Source organism: Engraulis encrasicolus, unplaced genomic scaffold, assembly GCF_034702125.1.
Source record: "Engraulis encrasicolus isolate BLACKSEA-1 unplaced genomic scaffold, IST_EnEncr_1.0 scaffold_27_np1212, whole genome shotgun sequence".
Lineage (NCBI taxonomy): Eukaryota > Metazoa > Chordata > Actinopteri > Clupeiformes > Engraulidae > Engraulis > Engraulis encrasicolus.
This window is the reverse complement of record NW_026945566.1, coordinates 1,599,463-1,618,222: the sequence shown is the minus strand read 5'-3', so window position 1 is coordinate 1,618,222 and position 18,760 is coordinate 1,599,463. Positions and strand designations below refer to the sequence as shown.

The 18,760-nt window shown below is 44.5% G+C and overlaps 1 protein-coding gene across 1 annotated transcript in view; it reads right to left on the bottom strand.

The window, feature by feature from the left end:
* Positions 1-1,315: 1,315 nt before the first annotated feature.
* Positions 1,316-18,760, bottom strand: part of tapt1b (transmembrane anterior posterior transformation 1b) — a 35,147-nt gene continuing 17,702 nt past the window's right edge. The window contains exons 7-14 of the mRNA XM_063193001.1: positions 18,298-18,367; positions 17,885-17,965; positions 16,892-17,001; positions 10,140-10,199; positions 9,668-9,736; positions 9,396-9,472; positions 8,532-8,713; positions 1,316-3,705 (exon numbers count right to left, since the gene is read on the bottom strand). Of these exons, the coding sequence (XP_063049071.1) occupies positions 3,467-3,705; positions 8,532-8,713; positions 9,396-9,472; positions 9,668-9,736; positions 10,140-10,199; positions 16,892-17,001; positions 17,885-17,965; positions 18,298-18,367 (888 nt within the window). The 3' untranslated portion in view covers positions 1,316-3,466. The remainder of the gene's footprint in view (positions 3,706-8,531; positions 8,714-9,395; positions 9,473-9,667; positions 9,737-10,139; positions 10,200-16,891; positions 17,002-17,884; positions 17,966-18,297; positions 18,368-18,760) is intronic.

The window sequence follows — 18,760 nt, the reverse complement described above, 5'->3', positions numbered from 1 at the left end:
TTCCAGAGTTTGCAGTTGGAGTGAGATTTCATGTGTCCGCGGCTGCGCGCGACATCTAAGTGCGCGTGTGTGTATAGTGCGCTTGGATGTCTTCCTGTGTTTGTTACTTGCGTGAACGCGCATGTGTTAACTTGTGCGCTGACCAGAGCATCTTCGATCATTGAGACATGGTAGTATTTGCCTTCATAATGTGCAGTTCTGACCTACCCTCCTCGAAAGAGAAAGTATAGATAAGCTACAGCATAGCCACATGACAATGCTGAGCGACACTGCACTTTTATCCCGAATAAACTGGTGAATTCAACGAGGTGATATAACCGCCAGGTGAGGCTACACCAGGCAAAAACGAAGCGCACATTTTAAAATCTATCTGGGTGGCAATTGCAAGTCACGTAGAGATATCTATTTGGCATACTCCGGTTTGTGCTATGGAAACCACAGTTGTTTGTAGTGGCGAGTGGTTTATAGGATTTATGGTTGTAATAAGCAGAGCACTCTTTCAGGCGCCGCGGGCAGGTGCATAAAGGGCCTTTATGGGGCCACACCAGGACACCTGAGACCCAACCCGAGGCAGTCGGACCCTCGCCCCCTCCCCTGGCGGGCAGTGGCAAAGACAGGGTCTGCATTTAGTTGACATGAAGGCATTTTCCCACCAACAGTGGCATTGCCAGGGCCAGTGAGCTTTGTTACGACTGACTGAACATCCCCCGCCAAACTACCAAAAAAAGACTGATTTCAAACATTGGCCAGTGATGTAGAATAGAGCGCATATAGGCTATATAAAAAGAAAACATCCTGATTCAGTCTTTAACCTCAACTCATATTAAAATATATGTATCAGGGGTTTGAAGAATCCTGATCATCTGTAGCGTTGTGAGACTTGTGAATATTCTGCAAATCTGAATTAAATATTTATAACATGGAAATGACAGGCTGGTAGGGAATTGCTGTATGACCAACTGTCAGCTATTGTCTTCTTCATGTCAGCAAATATGATCGGAAAAGTTATGGAATTAGTTGTAAAAGTTTTACGCCTGAAACTTCTTTTATGTCACCTTTACTGGGAGTGCCCTTTCCATTCATTCTGTTTCAGGGGCACACGCCACTGCAACCGTGCATAGGACCTAATGGCTGAAACAGTACTGTACCTCAGCAGACATTCTCCACCGGGCTTCTATTATATGAGGGATGGGGATCATTTTCAGCAGGCCCCAAATAGGCTAAACTCACCTTTCACAAAATCTTTCATAACTAGAGCTCATCGTACAACACAAAAGACAGAATGCGAAATGGATACAAAACAAGGAACCTTTTATTCTCACTCCCACCCACCCAAGTGCCCCAGGCTCTTTGCCCATTCCCATGGTGCACTTACAAAGGTAATGGTGTTTTTGCACAAAAATGATGGAGAAAACCCTAAAATGGCAGCAGATATAACCACATATTATGACCAACATCAGCCGAGTGATATGATTTTTTTGTAGTTTGATTTCATGCAGAATGTTAGGTTGAGCAAAGAAAAATTGGAAAGGTGCATTGGAAAGAGCATTATCTTGACATAAGTAACTCTTTTCCCGGTATGTCATTCATGTCAACTAGAGACATAATCTATAATTGAACACAAAATCTTAGCTGCAGCTTTCCTCTAGCTGCTAAAACCTGAACATGTCAAAGCTATTGAACAACAGATCAAAAGATCAATTATGCCAAACTATCAACATCTGTAATGGCACATGTTTCTACTAAGCACAAAAGCCTATTCGTGGCTTTCTTTCTAAATGCTTACACAGGGTTGCTTACCACAACGTGAAATTTAGCATCGTCTTTCCTGCAGCTGAAATGTAACAAACTTATGCTGTAAAGACAGCTATTGCATTTCAACAGCATCTCATTCAAAACAAAACGTTGCAATGAAATTCGGGTGATCTATCTTATCTTTAAGACAGTGTGGTACATCAGTGCAAGAAAATATCCAAAGCAAAGAAAGAAACAGAGATATGATGTCAACACTGGCTGCTATGTACTATGATATCTGTTTCGTCAGGTTATGGGTTTTGTATGGTACATTATCTGTGATGCTGGTGAGCCTTTAAGGGCCCAATTAACCTCTAATGTGCATGACCTTCCCCCCTCAAAACAGTCTTCTGAAGATGCATCTGACAATTGTGTTTTACAAAAGGTATTTTTTTGATCTAAAATGATATTCTCTTTTAAATATTTGACATTGCTGTTCTTCACATAAGAAATATTACTAAAAAGACTGAGATTGTTTTATTTTTGACCCACGTGATAAGATTAGTACTCTGCCATTGATCAGAGCCAGCTGCTGAAGTAACTCATTCATTATCAGTGTCCTTAGCAGGGGGAGAGAAAACACAGTTTGACCTAAGATCTGGATTTTAGGTGAATGGGCATAGCCTATATGCAGTGTATGTGCTGTTTGTGTGCGTGCATGTGTGTGTGAAGTTGTTAAGTAGTTGTTGTATTGTGTGTGTGTGTGTGTCTGTCTGTCTGTGTTTGTCTGTGTGTGTGTGTGTCTGCAAGTGTGTGTGTGTGTGTCTGCAAGTGTGTGTGTGTACAGTATGTATGCGTGTCGTGTTTGTATAAAAGAAAAAAACCCAATAAAACAAAAAGTGTTTGTGTTAGTGTCTCCGGGCTACCATGTGTAGTACGTACTGTATATCTGAGTGCATTGCGTCTGTAATGCAAACTATATTGCACCCTGTGCTTCCTACAGGTATATGCGATCGCTCTAGACCAGTCCAGGCACGTTCATTCAGAGTGCACTGTATGGGTGTGTGCCCCCACAGGGCTTGCTGCCCCCCGCAGGGATTGCTGCCTGCTGCGCTGCCAGTGTGGTCTGCCGCCCGTGACCGCCGCGCTCCACTACCACTGGAGCAACTGAGCACGTCGACGGCTGCCAGGGCCTGGGAAGGGGAGCAGCCAGCAGAGTGGGCTTCCAGAGAGCAGGTCAGGCGGGGTTCACCAGGTAGGAGAGAGGAGAGAGAGGGCGAAGAGTGCCAAGTGGAATGGGGAGTGGGGGGTGGCAGGAGAGCTTGGAGGTCGAGTGGGCACCTGTCGGACATCAAGGTGTGGGGACTCCTCACTCACCTCACTCTTTTTTTTCTTCCAGTTAGCAATAAATTAAAAATTACATTACAAAATGCACATTGTCTCAAATAAATAGACCCGCTCCACCCGGTCACGCCACGTCACGTCACATCATATCACATCGGTTCGAGGACGGAGGGGTGTGGGAGGGGATTGTGGGAGTTCAGGCCGGCAGCGATGGCGACCAGCCCTCGTCATTGTCGTGAGCCATACGGACGTCTGCTTCAGTTCCACAAGGAGCTTCCACTCCGCTCCCTGCCCAAAAAACCCCCGTCCCACAATGACTGGGCCTGCTTGTCTCCACTGCCTGCGACTCGTGTCGTGTCGTGTTGTGTTGTGTTGTGTTGTGTTTCTCTCAGTCTATGCGGTTGCCACAAATGGTGAAGCGGTCGATCTCTAAGAGGTCTTTCTTGGGCGCTCGGTGTTTAAGCTCCACGCCGTCCTGGCCAATGTCTTTCTCCTCGGTGTCGTCGGGCGTGGTCACAAACTGATCTGACTCGCTAGTGGGCAGGTGGTGTGGTGGGACGGGGCACTCCTCCTGGTGCACAGGCTGAGTGGAGATTGACGGGCTGACCTCCTCGTCAGCTGGCTCACCTGCAATAGAAGAAGAAGAAGAAGAAGAAGAAGAAGAAGAAGAAGAAGAAGAAGAAGAAGAAGAAGAAGAAGAAGAAGAAGAAGAAGAAGAAGAAGAAGAAGAAGAAGAAGAAGAAGAAGAAGAAGAAGAAGAAGAAGAAGAAGAAGAGTCAATAACACACTACTGCAGTAGATTTGTTGTACACCTCCACTTCGCAGGTACTCAAAGCTGCTGAAAATGCATCTATGTCACCTGGATATGATGCATTAAAATATATATATATTAGTAAATAAATTATAGAGATGGAGCATAGAAAAAAAGGTACAAGAGAGTCGTCTTTTGAACTTCTTAATTTAATTTCACAGTGTCCAGTCAAACACTCGTAATGCTACTGCTTACGACTCAGGACACCTGACTGAATGAACAACAGAGCATAAATGTCACATTCCTCAACACCCCTTTGAAACATAAGGCCCTTTCTCCCAGCCACTCAGAGAGATCAGAGGTGTACTGGGTGCTGGGTATGTTCTCTGATGACTCGTCAATGTAATCCCAATGCCATGTGCCTGCCTGTGTAGTAGGTGGAGGGTAGTTAGGGTCTAGTGTGTGTGTGTGTGTGTGTGTGTGTGTGTGTGTGTGTGTGTGTGTGTGTGTGTGTGTGTGTGTGGGGGCGTGATTCTGTCTGTGTGTATGGTGGCGTGATTGTGTGTGTGTGTGTGCGTGTAGTGGTGTGATTGTGTCTGTCTGTGGTGGCGTGATTGTGTGTGTGTGTGTGTGTGTGTGTGTGTGTGTGTGTGTGTGTGTGTGTGTGTGTGTGTGTGTGTGTGTGTGTGTGTGTGTGTGTGTGTGTGTGTGTGTGTGTGTGTGTGTGTGTGGTGGCGTGATTGTGTGTGCCTGTGGTGGCGTGATTGATTGTGTGTGTGTGAGTGTGTGTGTTGGTGTATTGTGTGTGCAATCCTGTGTGTAATCCTGATGCCATGTGCTTTGTGGAGCAGTGTGTAGTGTGTGTGTTTGTTTGTAATCCTGATGTCATGAGTGTGTGTGTGTGTGTGCGAGTACTACGTGCATTGTGTGTGAGTGCGTGTAATCCTGTTGTCATGTGTGTGGTGTGTGTGCCATAGGTACGGTGGTTATGCAAGAGGACAGAGGGCTAATAGGGGGGGAGGGGGAGAGGGAGGCTAATAGGGAGGAGAGAGAGGGGGGGAGAGAGAGGAGAGAGAGGGGGGCAGAGGGAGGCTAACAGGGGGGAGAGAGAGGGGGGCAGAGAGGGGGGCAGAGGGAGGCAAACAGAGAGGAGAGAGAGGGGGGCAGAGGGAGGAGAGAGAGGGGGGCAGAGGGAGAGGCATAGGGGAGAGAGAGGGGGGCTGAGGGAGGCTAACAGAGAGGAGAGAGGGGGGGAGAGGGAGGAGAGAGAGGGGGGCAGAGGAGAGAGAGAGGGGGGCAGAGGAGAGAGAGGGGGGCGGAGGGGTAACAGGGAGGAGAGAGAGGGGGGCAGAGGGGTAACAGGGAGGAGAGAGAGGGGGGCAGAGGGAGACTCGTACCTGTAGCAGTGGTAAAGGCAGAGGAGGGGGCAGGAGCACGGCAGCCAGAGGAACAAGAACAAACAGCACACAGACATGAGGGAAGAGGAGAAGAAGAAGGAGGAGGAACAGCAGGAGGAGAAGAAGGAGGAGGAGGAGGAGAAGGAGGAGGAGGAGGAGAAGCAGAACGAAGGAAAGAGGGATGGAAGGGAGGAGCAGAAGGAGGCGCGTCTGAAGATGGGAGAGGAGAATGAGGAGGAGGAGGAAGGCAGGAAGGGGGAGAGGAGTCGGACAGACCTTGTGGCCCTGAGAGGTGACGGGGGGCAGGGGTACAGAGAATATGTACAAAAAGAAGGAGAGACAAGAGGTAGAGTGATAGAGGGGAAGAAAAAGAGAGAGGGAGCACAAAACAACAAAAGGAAGTCAGGGAGAGGAGTAGGGGGTGAGAGGAAGAAGAACATAATATCAGGTGAAAGGATGTTGAAAATCGAAAAAAAGAAAAAAGATGAAGGCAGGCGGGGAATGAAAAGCAAGCAGGACTAACCAACACACACGCTAGTAGCCGTCAACAAGATCTGAGGGCCATACTACAAAGCTAGTTCAGGAGTAAACCAGGGGTGAATTTCTCAAAACCAAAGTTGCTTACTACATTAGCTACTTTGTTGTTTTCAATGCATTTTCCCATTGGCAACTACCGAAGTTGCTAACAGGCTAACAACTTCTCTTTTGAGAAACTCACCCCAGGCTAAATTAAGAGGTAAATCACCTAATAGAAGTGCCTGGAGTCGACTCCAGGCTCTTCTATTAGATGATTTACCTCTTAACTTACCCTGGTTTACCCCTGAACCAGCTTTGTGGCAAAGGCCCATGGTCTTCTAGGGACAACAGCACACAGACAACAAAGCAAGCTGGCCAAGAGCGCGCCCTCTGTCTTTGTTGGCATCCGCTTCCATGGGAACGTTAGCACGTAAGTAAGTCACCATGTGAGTGTCGAACTCGCACACCAAAACAATCTACAAGTACGCAAATCCTCAAAGGTTTTTATCTCAAGAACAAAAGAAAAGAAAAAAACATGTAGCTTTAGTGTCAGTCTGTCAGTAATGAGCATCATCAGTTATGTTGCCTAAAGTCTAGGTTATTTGCAATATGTCTCAAAACATCTACATAATGTATACATTACATGTATACACACATATATACCCAGTGCATTTCATAAACAAGATGCACACAGCATTTAAACACATATCCCGAAGGCAGTCATTATGAAAGAAGGAAGAAATTCATTACAACACAATCATAACTTAGCATTTTTATTTCAATTTCATACAATGTGTGTGATTGCTTTGCACTATTTGGGGTGCCATCTGTTAGAGTTCAATCAGCAAAGATTGTTTTAAACAGCTTATTTTCAGTATTCTTCAATTATCTTATTTTTTTTAGTAATACAGTACCAGCTGTTTTGGGGATTCAACGGTTCACTGACGGTTGACGGTTCAATCACTAGGTTATGAACTGTTTGTATGTGAAAGCCCAACTGGGAAACTCCAACTCCCATTGCCATAACATGTGTGTGCCTGTGCGTACTATGAAGTGCTGTAGGCTAATAAATGCTAGCCTGGCAACGCCATCCTATGTACTCCACCAGTGTTTCCCATACATTGAGGAAACTATGGCGGCCCGGCATAGTTTAAATTTGGCCGCCATAGTTAACGAAAATGTAAAAAAAAAAAAAAAGTTAAAAAAACACTTAAAAAATAATAAAAAAATGTACATTTTCGTTAACTATGGCGGCCAAATTTAAACCATGCCGGGCCGCCATAGTTTCCGTTTTCCGATTTCCGTTTTTGTTAAAAACGATTTGAATTACGATTTCCTTCGCATTTTCCTCCTGGAGTAAATACATCCTATAGAGAAAACCACAAGTGCTTGAAAGACAGGGATCAAAAGTTGTTGTAGTTAACTTGGGTTTGGGAGCAATATAAAAAACCTTCAGAGAAGGGACAGTTGGGATGAGTTTACTAACACTCCCTAGGCTTTGTTTTACAGTTGTAATGAGTTAGGTGACAGGCCTTCATTGACAGAGGAGACATCTGGTTGCATATAGAAATTAATGTGTAATGAATGTGAATATAGACATAAATGTGTAATATGTTGTTCAGCCCTTTTAATGGGAGGAATTTGGAAAAACTGGCCCTGTGACCAGCACCCCTCATGTAGAATGTGTGGGGGAAAAGGCATAGCCTACCCTCTAAGACCCTTTTTGGTTATGCGTGAACAATTTCACAGTGCTCTTAAATTCTTATCTCTGCTCATATTTTGTTTTATTATTGTTTTCATTACATAGACCCTTGCATGAGGGACGAATGAAACTGTGTTGTAAACAGAAATGATTCACTGTACTGCATTTTTTGACAATGACAATGTACTACTATTATACATGTCATGGGTAAAATCTTATGTAGCCTTATTTCTCAAAATATAAATGGCCCACATATGAAATGTAAGCCCAGGCCTATAGTTTCTCCATGCGCCAATGTCATACTGTAATCATTATTTTGCCGTTTTGCATTTACGCTGCGTGAATACAACCCCCCCCCCCCCCAAAAAAAAAAACCTGCTGCCCCCACAGTTTCCAAAATTTCTGCGGGAAACACTGACTCCACCCAAAGATTTTGGCTCAGCACATCGTCTGGCAAAAGCCTACAGCTCGGTTCTCTCAATGTTTTGCCAATCAGCCAACAGTTGAGAGTGGTGACGCAGAAGTCACCCGCGAAGTCAGTTACTGATTGGTTAAGGTAACTATATTCACACTTTTGTTTTGTTATTTGTATGCTTTTGCGACACTATATCGTAACAGTCACGCTTATAAAGCACAATATGGGTTTTAATTTGAATTCGGAACTCCAATGAATTTTAAAAGTAAGATCAGACCATCTCCCACCATCCACGGAGACGGATTCCTCTTGGCTTTTGTCAGACTGTTTTGGCGAACAGTCGCTTTCGCCCAGGCTAAATAAATGCCCCTCTAATAATGTCCCTGCCATCCTAATAAAAGTGTAAGTGTGTGTGTGCGTGTGTGTGCGCGTGCGTGCGTGCATGCATACATGTGCTAGTATGTTGGTGTGATGGCAGTGTGTATACCTGGTGGGGGTGGGCTGCTGATGATTTGGCTTTTGGCAGACTGTTTTGGCGAAGTCGCTTTCGCCCAGGCTAAATAAATGCCCCTCTAATAATGTCCCTGCCATCCTAATAAAAGTGTAAGTGTGTGTGTGCGCGTGTGTGCATGCATACATGTGCTAGTATGTTGGTGTGATGGCAGCGTGTACCTGGTGGAGGTGGGCTGGTGATGATTTGGCTGTGCTTGGCTCTGAAGGCTCTACTGGAGGTCCGGCTGGAGGCAGCTGAGGGAGGGGTCTGGAAGAGCTTCTCCTCCATGTTGGCCTCCTTCACGTACAGGCAAGACTTCCCCAGCAGCACGATGCTGTTCAGCACCTTCAGAGTTATCATGCTGGGGGACAAACACACAAGGGCATAGAAAGGGTTACGACAGTCTAGAGCTGGGTATCGATTCAAATTTCAAGAATCGATTCGATTCCGATTTTCAAATTTCAGAATCGTTTTTTCCCCCCTATTTGCTCCAATTCAATACGATTGGATCTGATTTCGATCTGATTTCCGATTCGATCCGATTTTGATTCGATCCGGGAGTTAATGTTATTAAAAATGTAGGTAAGCTATTTGAGCTGTTTCATTCATTTCATGACTAGAGAAGCAACATATTAAATCTAGTATTATATCGACATTACTGTACACAGCAAATCTTACAAGCATTTTGTAGTTACTGATGGCTGGAAGACTGATGAAAAGGTTAACCGTGGGGGAAATTAATAATAATAACAATAAATAATTATTTTTTAAAAATTGATCTTTGGACGGACGAATCGATTATCGGAAATTAATGTACGAATCGATTTAAATCTATTAAATCGATTTTTTCAACACAGCTCTACAGTCCATTCAATACATTGCTCTTACAGGCATTAGATAGTGTGCATCAATGAAGGGATATTATCACAGCATTAGCCGTTAATATTGAAATCTATACCACTCCATTACTGGTATTTAGGCAACAAAGTACGTAAATTAAGACACTTATGTGCGCATGCAAGCACACACTATTAAAATCTTACCCCAGGTAGAAGAGCAGCACGCACACGTACGACAAGGCTCCCTGGATCTTCACTGAACTGGTCACGACTCGGATGAGCTGTAAAATACCATTGCACACCATCACCTTGCTGCAGCAACATTGGCCACTTTCATGTGGCATAACAATATTAATAATGAAACGCACACAAATCTATGTATTCATGAACTGGGACACAGCTGTTTCAGATATGTCAAATCCTGAAACCCCCCCCGCGTCCCATCTAGCTACTCAGCCATAAGGGTCATGACATACCAGTAATGCCAATGGCAGAGGGATGAACCCCATTCTCCTGGACACGCTGTCACTGTAGTCTGTGTAGGCCTAGGACACACACACACACACACACGCACACGCACACACGCACACACGCACACACACACACACACACACGCACACACACACACACGCACACACACACACACACACACACACGCACACACACATATATACAGTGTATTACACACAAAAAACAAATCAACATACATTGCACAAGACTCTTCATAATCCACTTGCACATAAGCTTCTTTCCTTTTAAGTCCCAGACATCAGACAGCATAGATAATAATTACAGACAGCATTTATAATATGATAACACCCCCTCAGAATTTCTCTTGCAATTCCTTTAGGGGGGGGTAGGCGGTCTGAATGGCAGAGCAGAAGGGGGGGGGGATGGATTACCGTAATACAGGAGATGAACCAGGAAAACAACAATGGGGTCACTCACATTTTTCTGCCTACTGCTGACGAGGTCAAAGGCCAGGCTGGCCCTGTATTCACTGTAGACCTGCAACACACACACACACACACACACACACACACACACACACACACGCACACACACACACACACGCGCACACACACGCGCACACACACACGCGCACACACACACACACACACACACACATTATACATCGCCCAACAGATGGACACAAATATGGGCACAGCCACATGTGTACATAATGTACCTTTGCATGACATTTTGAGCATGCCAGTGAAAGTGCAAGTGTGTGTGTGTGTGTGTGTGTGTGTGTGTGTGTGTGTGTGTGTGTGTGTGTGTGTGTGTGTGTGTGTGTGTGTGTGTGTGTGTGGTGACAAGCAAGCAAGGTTGGGAGTCAGTCCAGAGCACCGGGCTGCTTGAATGACCTCAAGAAGAGAGGCGGGACCTTTGAAGGGGAAGCTCGAAGTACTGTGACATTTTGGGGGCTTTAAGGAGAACAAAGTGAGCCACAGACAGTACAAGATGATCTTCTGGGAGGTGGGCACACACTACACCATACAAGCCATCTACCCCCAACCCCCAACCCATTCAACCCACCTCCTCCCCTCCCTCCCCTTTCTGTGCTTTCGCTCCCTCTCTATACTGTGGGGATCTTTACACAGTGTCTGGGGATCCTCTGGCCTGATTTTTCCACTGTAACAAAAGAACCAATACATTTCAAATGAAAAATTCAAGCCCTTAATTTGACTCACAGTGTTATCGCCCTGTGTGTGTGTGTGTGTGTGTGTGTGTGTGTGTGTGTGTGTGTGTGTGTGTGTGTGTGTGTGTGTGTGTGTGTGTGTGTGTGTGTGTGTGTGTGTGTGTGTGAGTCTCCCTTATTGGGAGAACCAGCCTACATGCTGTGAGTCACGCCAGATGAACCATGGCCGCCTCTGTAGGCATGACATCGATATGGCTCAGAACGTATTGTAGCTCAATCACCGCAAGCCGGCGCCGACACATGAACTCGGCAAGCTTCTCAACACGAGCCGGATCAAAAACATGGACCATCCATACACAGAATGCGTGCGTTGTGTGCATGCATATCAATTGGCGCAGTCATAGGAGTGTCACTGTGCACAACTCTTGGTATGACACTGAATGACTACATGTGACAATACGCACTGTATGACACAGGACCAACATGGAGGCAGTCAATTTGGCCATTCGGCAATACAGTCAGTGCATAAGACAATCAGCCTTAAAGGGACACTGTGTGAGATTTTCAGTGGTTTATTTCCAGAATTCATGCTGCCCATTCACTAATGTTACCTTTTTCATGAATACTTACCACCACCATAACATTTTAAGTATTCATTATGACTGGAAAAATCGCACTTGTCATACATGAAAAGGGGGATCTTCTCCATGGTCCGCCATTTTGAATTTCCAAAAATAGCCATTTTTAGCTGCAAAAATGACTCTACTTGGACCATACTAGAAAATATTTGTTTATTACTTAGTAAACTTTCATGAAAAGGACAAATTTGGCAATAGGCAGCCCAGTTTCAATGAGCAGCATAGTTGCAGTACCTTTGTTGACCATTTCCTGCACAGTGTCCCTTTAAGTCCTTATTTCTCTATGAAGGGTCAGCGACTAAAGCCACCAAAGCAAATTTGTTAGGACTTAAGCAACCTGAGTGACCACAGCGAATTCCAGAGATTAAAGTTAAGCTAATATTATGGTGATGAGCTATGATGCAGTTCGGCGAAAACCAATCGGAAGGTTCATATCATTATCGGGTTATTAACATTCTAGAATAGTGAGTAGCCAATCACAAGCTTTGAATTCCTGGTTAGTGTCAGGTACTTGAGTGGAACACATGCAACCGACAGACTGCATGTAACATCAATAAACAGTAGAGGTGCACCGAAATGAAAATTTGTGGCCGAAACTGAAACCGAATAATAATTAATCACTTGGCCGAATACCAAAACCGAATATTACAACTCAGTTAAAAGTTGTCAAGTTAGATTTTTCACTATTTTTAAATATTGCTTACATCTACGGCTTACAATAAATCTTTACACAAAATAAATGTGTTCAAATGTTAGAGTAGAACTGAAATGAGTGTAATTAATGCCCATTTTCAATTCCTTTTCTATTCAGCCTCCGATTCGGCCACTCAATTTGCTTTCGGCCGAAAACCGAAAGTGTCTATTTTTGCGTTTTCGGCCGGATATTTTCTGTGGCCAAATTTTCGGTGCACCTCTAATAAACAGTTTACTCCAAGAACCTGTTTATCCCAATAACCCAATCTATTGTGGTCATGTAAACAGGCTCAATGTCACGGAATAAAGCGACATCGTGACTAAACCTCTACAGCTACCTCAGCTACTCAGGCAGCGTAAGTCGCTTTTGATGTACACGCAGCTTTACTCTTCATAATTCCACTGAAAAAAAAAGTCTCTTGACCCCGAGTAGTATTCCTTCCTTTAATAACCCCTTGCAGACCTGAAAGAGCAAGTCAGTGAGCAAGTTTCTCTTAAGACCTATGGATCCTCATTCATCAGCACGAGCTAGAAATTGAGTTTGACACTCCTGGCCCGAAAGGGGTTAATCTCATCCTGGACGATGAAGGGGGGCTGAAAGGGGGGGGTCGTGCAACATTACGTAAGGGCTTTGTCCACCCACCACAGAGTGTGCGCACAGTTCAGGTACAGGACGTTTGACTCCAGTGTCCCCAGTGACTTGGTAACCATTGATTGGGATTGGGATACATTAAAGGTGTACTGTGGGGGGTGCTGTTGGGATTGGCATACATTAAAAGGTACCATGTGCAGGAAATGGTCAAAAAAAGGTACTGCAACTATGCTGCTCATTGAAACTGGGTTACCCATTACCAAATTTGATCTTTTCATGAAAGTTTACTAAGTAATGAACTAATATGTTCTAGTATGGCCCAAGTACAGTCATTTTTGCAGCTAAAAATGTCTATTTCTGGAAATTCAAAATGGCGGACCATGGAGAAGATCCATGGAGAAGATCCCACACACTGACGCGCTCACACACTCACACTTTCCAACACAACACTCTGTGAAACGTCCTTGGGTGTTTTGAAAGGCGCTATATAAAACGAAAGTATTATTATTATTATTATTATTATTATTATTATTTAATGTATGAAAAGTGCAATTTTCCCAGTCATAATGAATACTTAGAATTTGATGGTGGTGGTAAGTAGTCATGAAAAAGGTCACATTAGTGAATGGGTAGCATGAATTCTGGAAATACGCAACTAAAAGTCTTGCACAGTGTCCCTTTAAAGGTGTACTGTGAGGGTGCTGTGGTATATTGCACTATTACAGTATTCCACACATGAGCACATTGCTTACAGCAGGGGTGGGGAACCCTTTTCATTCAAGAGGCCACTTCAAATTCATCCGAGGGCCGTAAAGGTCCTCTGAGGGCCGTATTACGAACACAAACCAGGATTTCTTCCTGCACTTTAATGCATATATAGAAGGCAGCTAGCTTTAAAACAGAACCCAACTTCTCTAGGTCCCCTGAATATAACTTAATTGTATTGCAAATGTATTTTCTAAATTTTACAACACCCTTACAAAATATGTCATATTTCACGGGAAGCTGCATAACACTAAAACTATATCGGGGGCCGGATAAAACGGCCTCAAGGGCCGCAAACGGCCATGGAAACAGAGGTTCCCCACCCCTGGCCTACAGTGAGTCAGGGTTGATTCCAGCCTGTGGGTCTCTTACTCCATCACTCTCTCCCACTTACGTCCTGTCTTTCGTCACGGTCTCCATCTTCAATGAAGGCACAAAGCCAATACAAATATGTTTAAAAAGTTAAGTATAAGCACAGTATTCCCCCTTTAAGTGTTGGAACATCTGAGCATGTAAATAGATGAAGTAGATTTATGCCCCTTCGTACCAGTGAAATGACACCTTGACCATAGAACACTACAACAGCAACAAACAACTTCTTGAACGTGATACAGGGCTAGAATGATTGCCTCTGTCTTCCGTCAGGACTAGGTTACTTGGTCATTGTTGAGGCAAGTCAATGGCAATGGAATACAGAAGGGGGAGAGAAAAGAGAGTGCACAAGTAAGAGTGAGAGGCAGGGCATAAATGACAGGGTGGGTCAGAGCGAGAGAGAGCGAGAGCGAGAGCGCGAGAGCGAGAGAGCGAGAGCGAGAGCGAGAGCGAGAGCGAGAGAAAGAAAGAAAGAAAGAAAGAAAGAAAGAAAGAAAGAAAGAAAGAAAGAAAGAAAGAAAGAAAGAAAGAAAGAGAGAGAGAGAGAGAGAGAGAGAGAGAGAGAATGAGAGAGCAAGGGAACATAAGCATAATGTATGATGAATTTATGTGACAGAATCTATGTGTATACATGCATTTGTGTATGCATAACTGTACACTGTATGTACGAACAAATACGTGTACAGTGTGCTATGTTGTAGGTTTGGGTGCGTTAGCATACGTGCGTGAGCAGACACAAATCCCAGTGCCAGTAAGCCACTGAAACACCACATCCTACTGGGCTAATCACCCACAGATATCACCAACACTAATCTGCCAAACGTTCCTGTGTGTGTGTGCGTGCATACACAGACACACAGACACACACAGACACACACAGGCCCCTGCCCCGGCCCCTGGCCCAGATTTATAGTCTCAAGCGCATCTACAGACCAGCACCCTGCTGCGAGCCTATTCTTTGCCAAAACGTGTGTGTGTGTGTGTGTGTGTGTGTGTGTGTGTGTGTGTGTGTGTGTGTGTGTGTGTGTGTGTGTGTGTGTGTGTGTGTGTGTGTGTGTGTGTGTACCAAAAGGGCACATAGAGCAGGCTTTCATGGCCTGCTTGACCATTTAGACCCCATGCACTGCACTGCGCTGCGCTGTGCTTTCTGAGGTTTCAGCTTGTAGCCCGCGGCTACTCTGGCTGCTCAGCCACTCCAGTAAGCTAGCCGGCCGGCCGGCCAAGTAGGGCTCTTTTGTCCCAGCTCGAGACGCGAGCAGTAACTTGGGGCTCTGGAGGAGTAATGTTAGACCTTGAGACCTGTTCAGGGCTCTAAATTAACTTTTTTCACCACCAGCCAAAATGGCTAGTAGATGTTAATTTTTACTAGCCAAACACACACTCACTCACTAATGGGTCAAAGTGGCTGGTAAGTTGGTCTTTTCTACCAGCCAAACTGAAATTTCACCAGCATTTGGCCAGTTGGCTGGTGTTAATTTAGAGCCCTGGACCTGTTTATAAGCAGCTGAGCTACCCAATAACAGCCGGTGGGCTGCCATTTGCGTGGCGTGACCAAATTTTATTTTTTTTAAATCACGGAAGTTTTAGGAGACAGGTTGTCAAAGTAGGGCAAAACAAGTCCATCAGGGGAAGCGGAAACACCAGGATACTGTACAGCCAAGTTGGACAGACTGGGATAGGTAGGGGTACAGAAGAGGTTGGGCTATAGGCGGCACAGCGCAGGAGGAGGAGTTGTTTGTTTGGCCGTTCCGTTCTGCTCAGGGTGTGGTAGAGTGGTGTGTGGCAGGTGTGAAATCCAAAATCCTCTCGGCTGATGCCCTTCAGGCAGATTTAGGTCAGTGAAGCAGCCCTGGTCACTCTAGACAACGTGAGAATGGGGAAGACCTTTAACAAGCGGCACCTGGGGGATGGCCTGCTCCCTTTTGGTCAAGGCGTTCTTTCAAGACCAGGGGCTGCTTTTGTTGTGGCATGGTTTAAATCAGGGATGCCATAACTCAGGCCCGGAGGAGCCAAATTTGACATGCAGAGCCATTTTATTTGGCCCCGAGATCATTTCAAATGTGAATTAGAGCTGACCCACGTACAACATTAATATATATATAGAGAATATGAATTGAGGGCAAACATTTGTGCATCACAAGACTTGTGAGTGGGTCCAGACAGTGTAACAGCACATGCTAGCACATTGAAGTAGTAGGCCCTGTAAATATATACGATGGGAATGTATTATTTGCCTAACTTTAAGCACTAAGCATGTGTACTGTATGAACAGGTTCAGTGCAGTTTTTGAATAAATATTGAATTTGGCCCACGACTTCATCCCAGATTTTGATTTCGGCCCGCAGTGAAATTTGAGTTTGACACCACACCACTGGTTTAAATAAAGGGAGGAGGAGGGCATGTCTGTTTATGTGCAAAGATCAATGACATGGAATGAAAGGGAAAGCGTGAGACTGACAACAAGGGAGGAAAAAAAAGTGAGTGTGAGATGACGCTAAATAGGGCAAACACAATAGGAAGTTGTTGTCTGGGACCACCCTTTAATGTCTCTGACCTAGTGTCAGGTTCGGCTAAAAGTGGCAGAAAACAGACAGAATGAGAGTGCGTTACAATATGCAGCCTTGCCTCCTCCACTTGTGCTCATCTCCTCGTACCAGGAAGTAATATGTCATGACATCACTGACAACAGCATTACATTTCAATATCTTGCAAAAGCTCAATTGCAAACTCTTTTTCTCATTTGCAATTGGAATGGTGAATGAAAAACAGTCCCTCAAAAGTTGTTGTGGCTAGGCTGACAGCTGGGAAACTTTATCGTTTTGTCCACGGAGGAGAAGCCAGGAGGCGGGGCGAGGAAACAAGCACAAGTGGAAGAGGCAAGGCCGCATATTGTAACGCACTCTGAGAGTGTGGGAGAGAAGGACGAGAGGTAGCTGTGCATCCCTGGCACAACAACAACAACCTGTGACCACTGACACCAGTCCCCAGAGATACTTACGTCAGCTGTGATGTCATTGAACTTGGTGATGAAAGCATGCTTGACCACATCCACCGCCATCTCAGAGGCAATGACCATGCAGACGTCGGGGAACAGAACCCACAGGTGATCTGAAGGAAGCAACACCATTATGAAAAACAGAAAGCCAACACAAGGCACATGGATATTATAATATTTAGTACAATAAGACTCTTAACAACATTAACTAACAATGTAAATAATTACAATATTGATTGTCTGACTAAATCAGCGATAACGTCTTTAAAACGACATTAGATGAGATGGTGAAAAGGCAGAACCTAGAAAATCTTTGCTTGAACTGCTGATTCAGTTCCATGTGCATATGAAATGCCTGCCACCCAGCTGCCATAATTTGAATTACCCCAGCAAACGCAACAAAAATATGTCTAGGTTTGCAACCCGTATATTACATATGGTATTTATAAATATTTTTCCCCAAGGCCGATAAAGTAATTACTGGATCGAATGACTGTAGGTCTATTGTTGCATAGATATGCATGCTGTAGGTACAGTATGTTTGTAGATATGCATGTATTGTATAGATCATTATCAATAAAATATTTTTACCCCACTGACAATATTGTGCTTATACTTTGTACATATCAAAAGCTGTGTAAGGGTGATTCCTATGTGAAGTAACACGTGCATGCAAAGCAATGGAATGGAGTGTCCAAAAAAATGCGACCCATTCTGACAACACCACCTACCAGCTTGACTAAGTAAGTCCCTTGACAAAGATGCGTGGAACCGTATAAAGCGTTGTGAATGTAATGTCTAAAGTTGCTTCACCAAAAACGGCATACTTTTAGATGTTTATATTATTCCATATGAACCTGCACAGCATAGATTTTCTTATGACAACAGTCACAACACGTCTGATTCTGGTTAACCCTCCACCACCTTGACTAATGGCAGTTTTGAGGGAAACACTGACAGTCATTGGCCTGATCCTATATTAATTAGATAAGGTACCTGGGTTCCAGGAAAACTGTTCCATGTTCCTTAGACATACAATCAGCAACAGGACATAGTTGGTGAACCTTTCCTTGATATCTACAAAGGAAAACACAGCCATTGAAATTCACCAAACATAATTCAGATGCAACAGACAAATGTTGAACTGAATGTTTGTTGGTATATAACATACAAGTACATTTTTTAAGCAATAGTTGAGGGGAACTTCTGTCATCTACTTTCTGTTCCACTGCTGAACCAACAGCAATAAAAAAAGGTGTGTGTCTGAGAAAAACACACTTCCTGACTTATCTTCTCCAGTGTGGGAAGAAGGGAGGGCTGGTGGAATAGAGAGAGAGGATTGGGAGAGAGAAAGTGGGTGCGTGGTGTGCAAAGACCTGTGGGCGTGGATAAGCCCACGGGAGACTTACCGCTGTTAGACATCTGAAACAGGTTGTTCTTCTCGAATTTCTTGAACACACTCCCTTTAATCTCCACAAACTATACAGAGAGAGGGAGACAGACACGCTCAAATCCTTACATGTTTAATGGCCAATGGGATTAAGTAAAATTTTTAACTTGGGACTTTAGAAAGTGGGACTGTGAGAGCTGGTCTAAGCATAGTTATTATTTCATGATTTATTAACAAATATAGACAGAAACATCTTTGGATAGCGCAGACTATAGAACAAGATTGTTGCCCTTACTGGTGTAACTCCAGTGCTCAAGATTTTTTCAACACAGTAGGGGATGTTAGTTAATTAACACCACCAATCTTGCTGCATCTAAAGGGTGATAATTGCTAGATGCGGTAGATAGAATCAGCACTACACACTCTGGGGGTCCTAAGTAACACATCAAGTTTCAAGGAGAAGTGATACTGTACAGCACCTG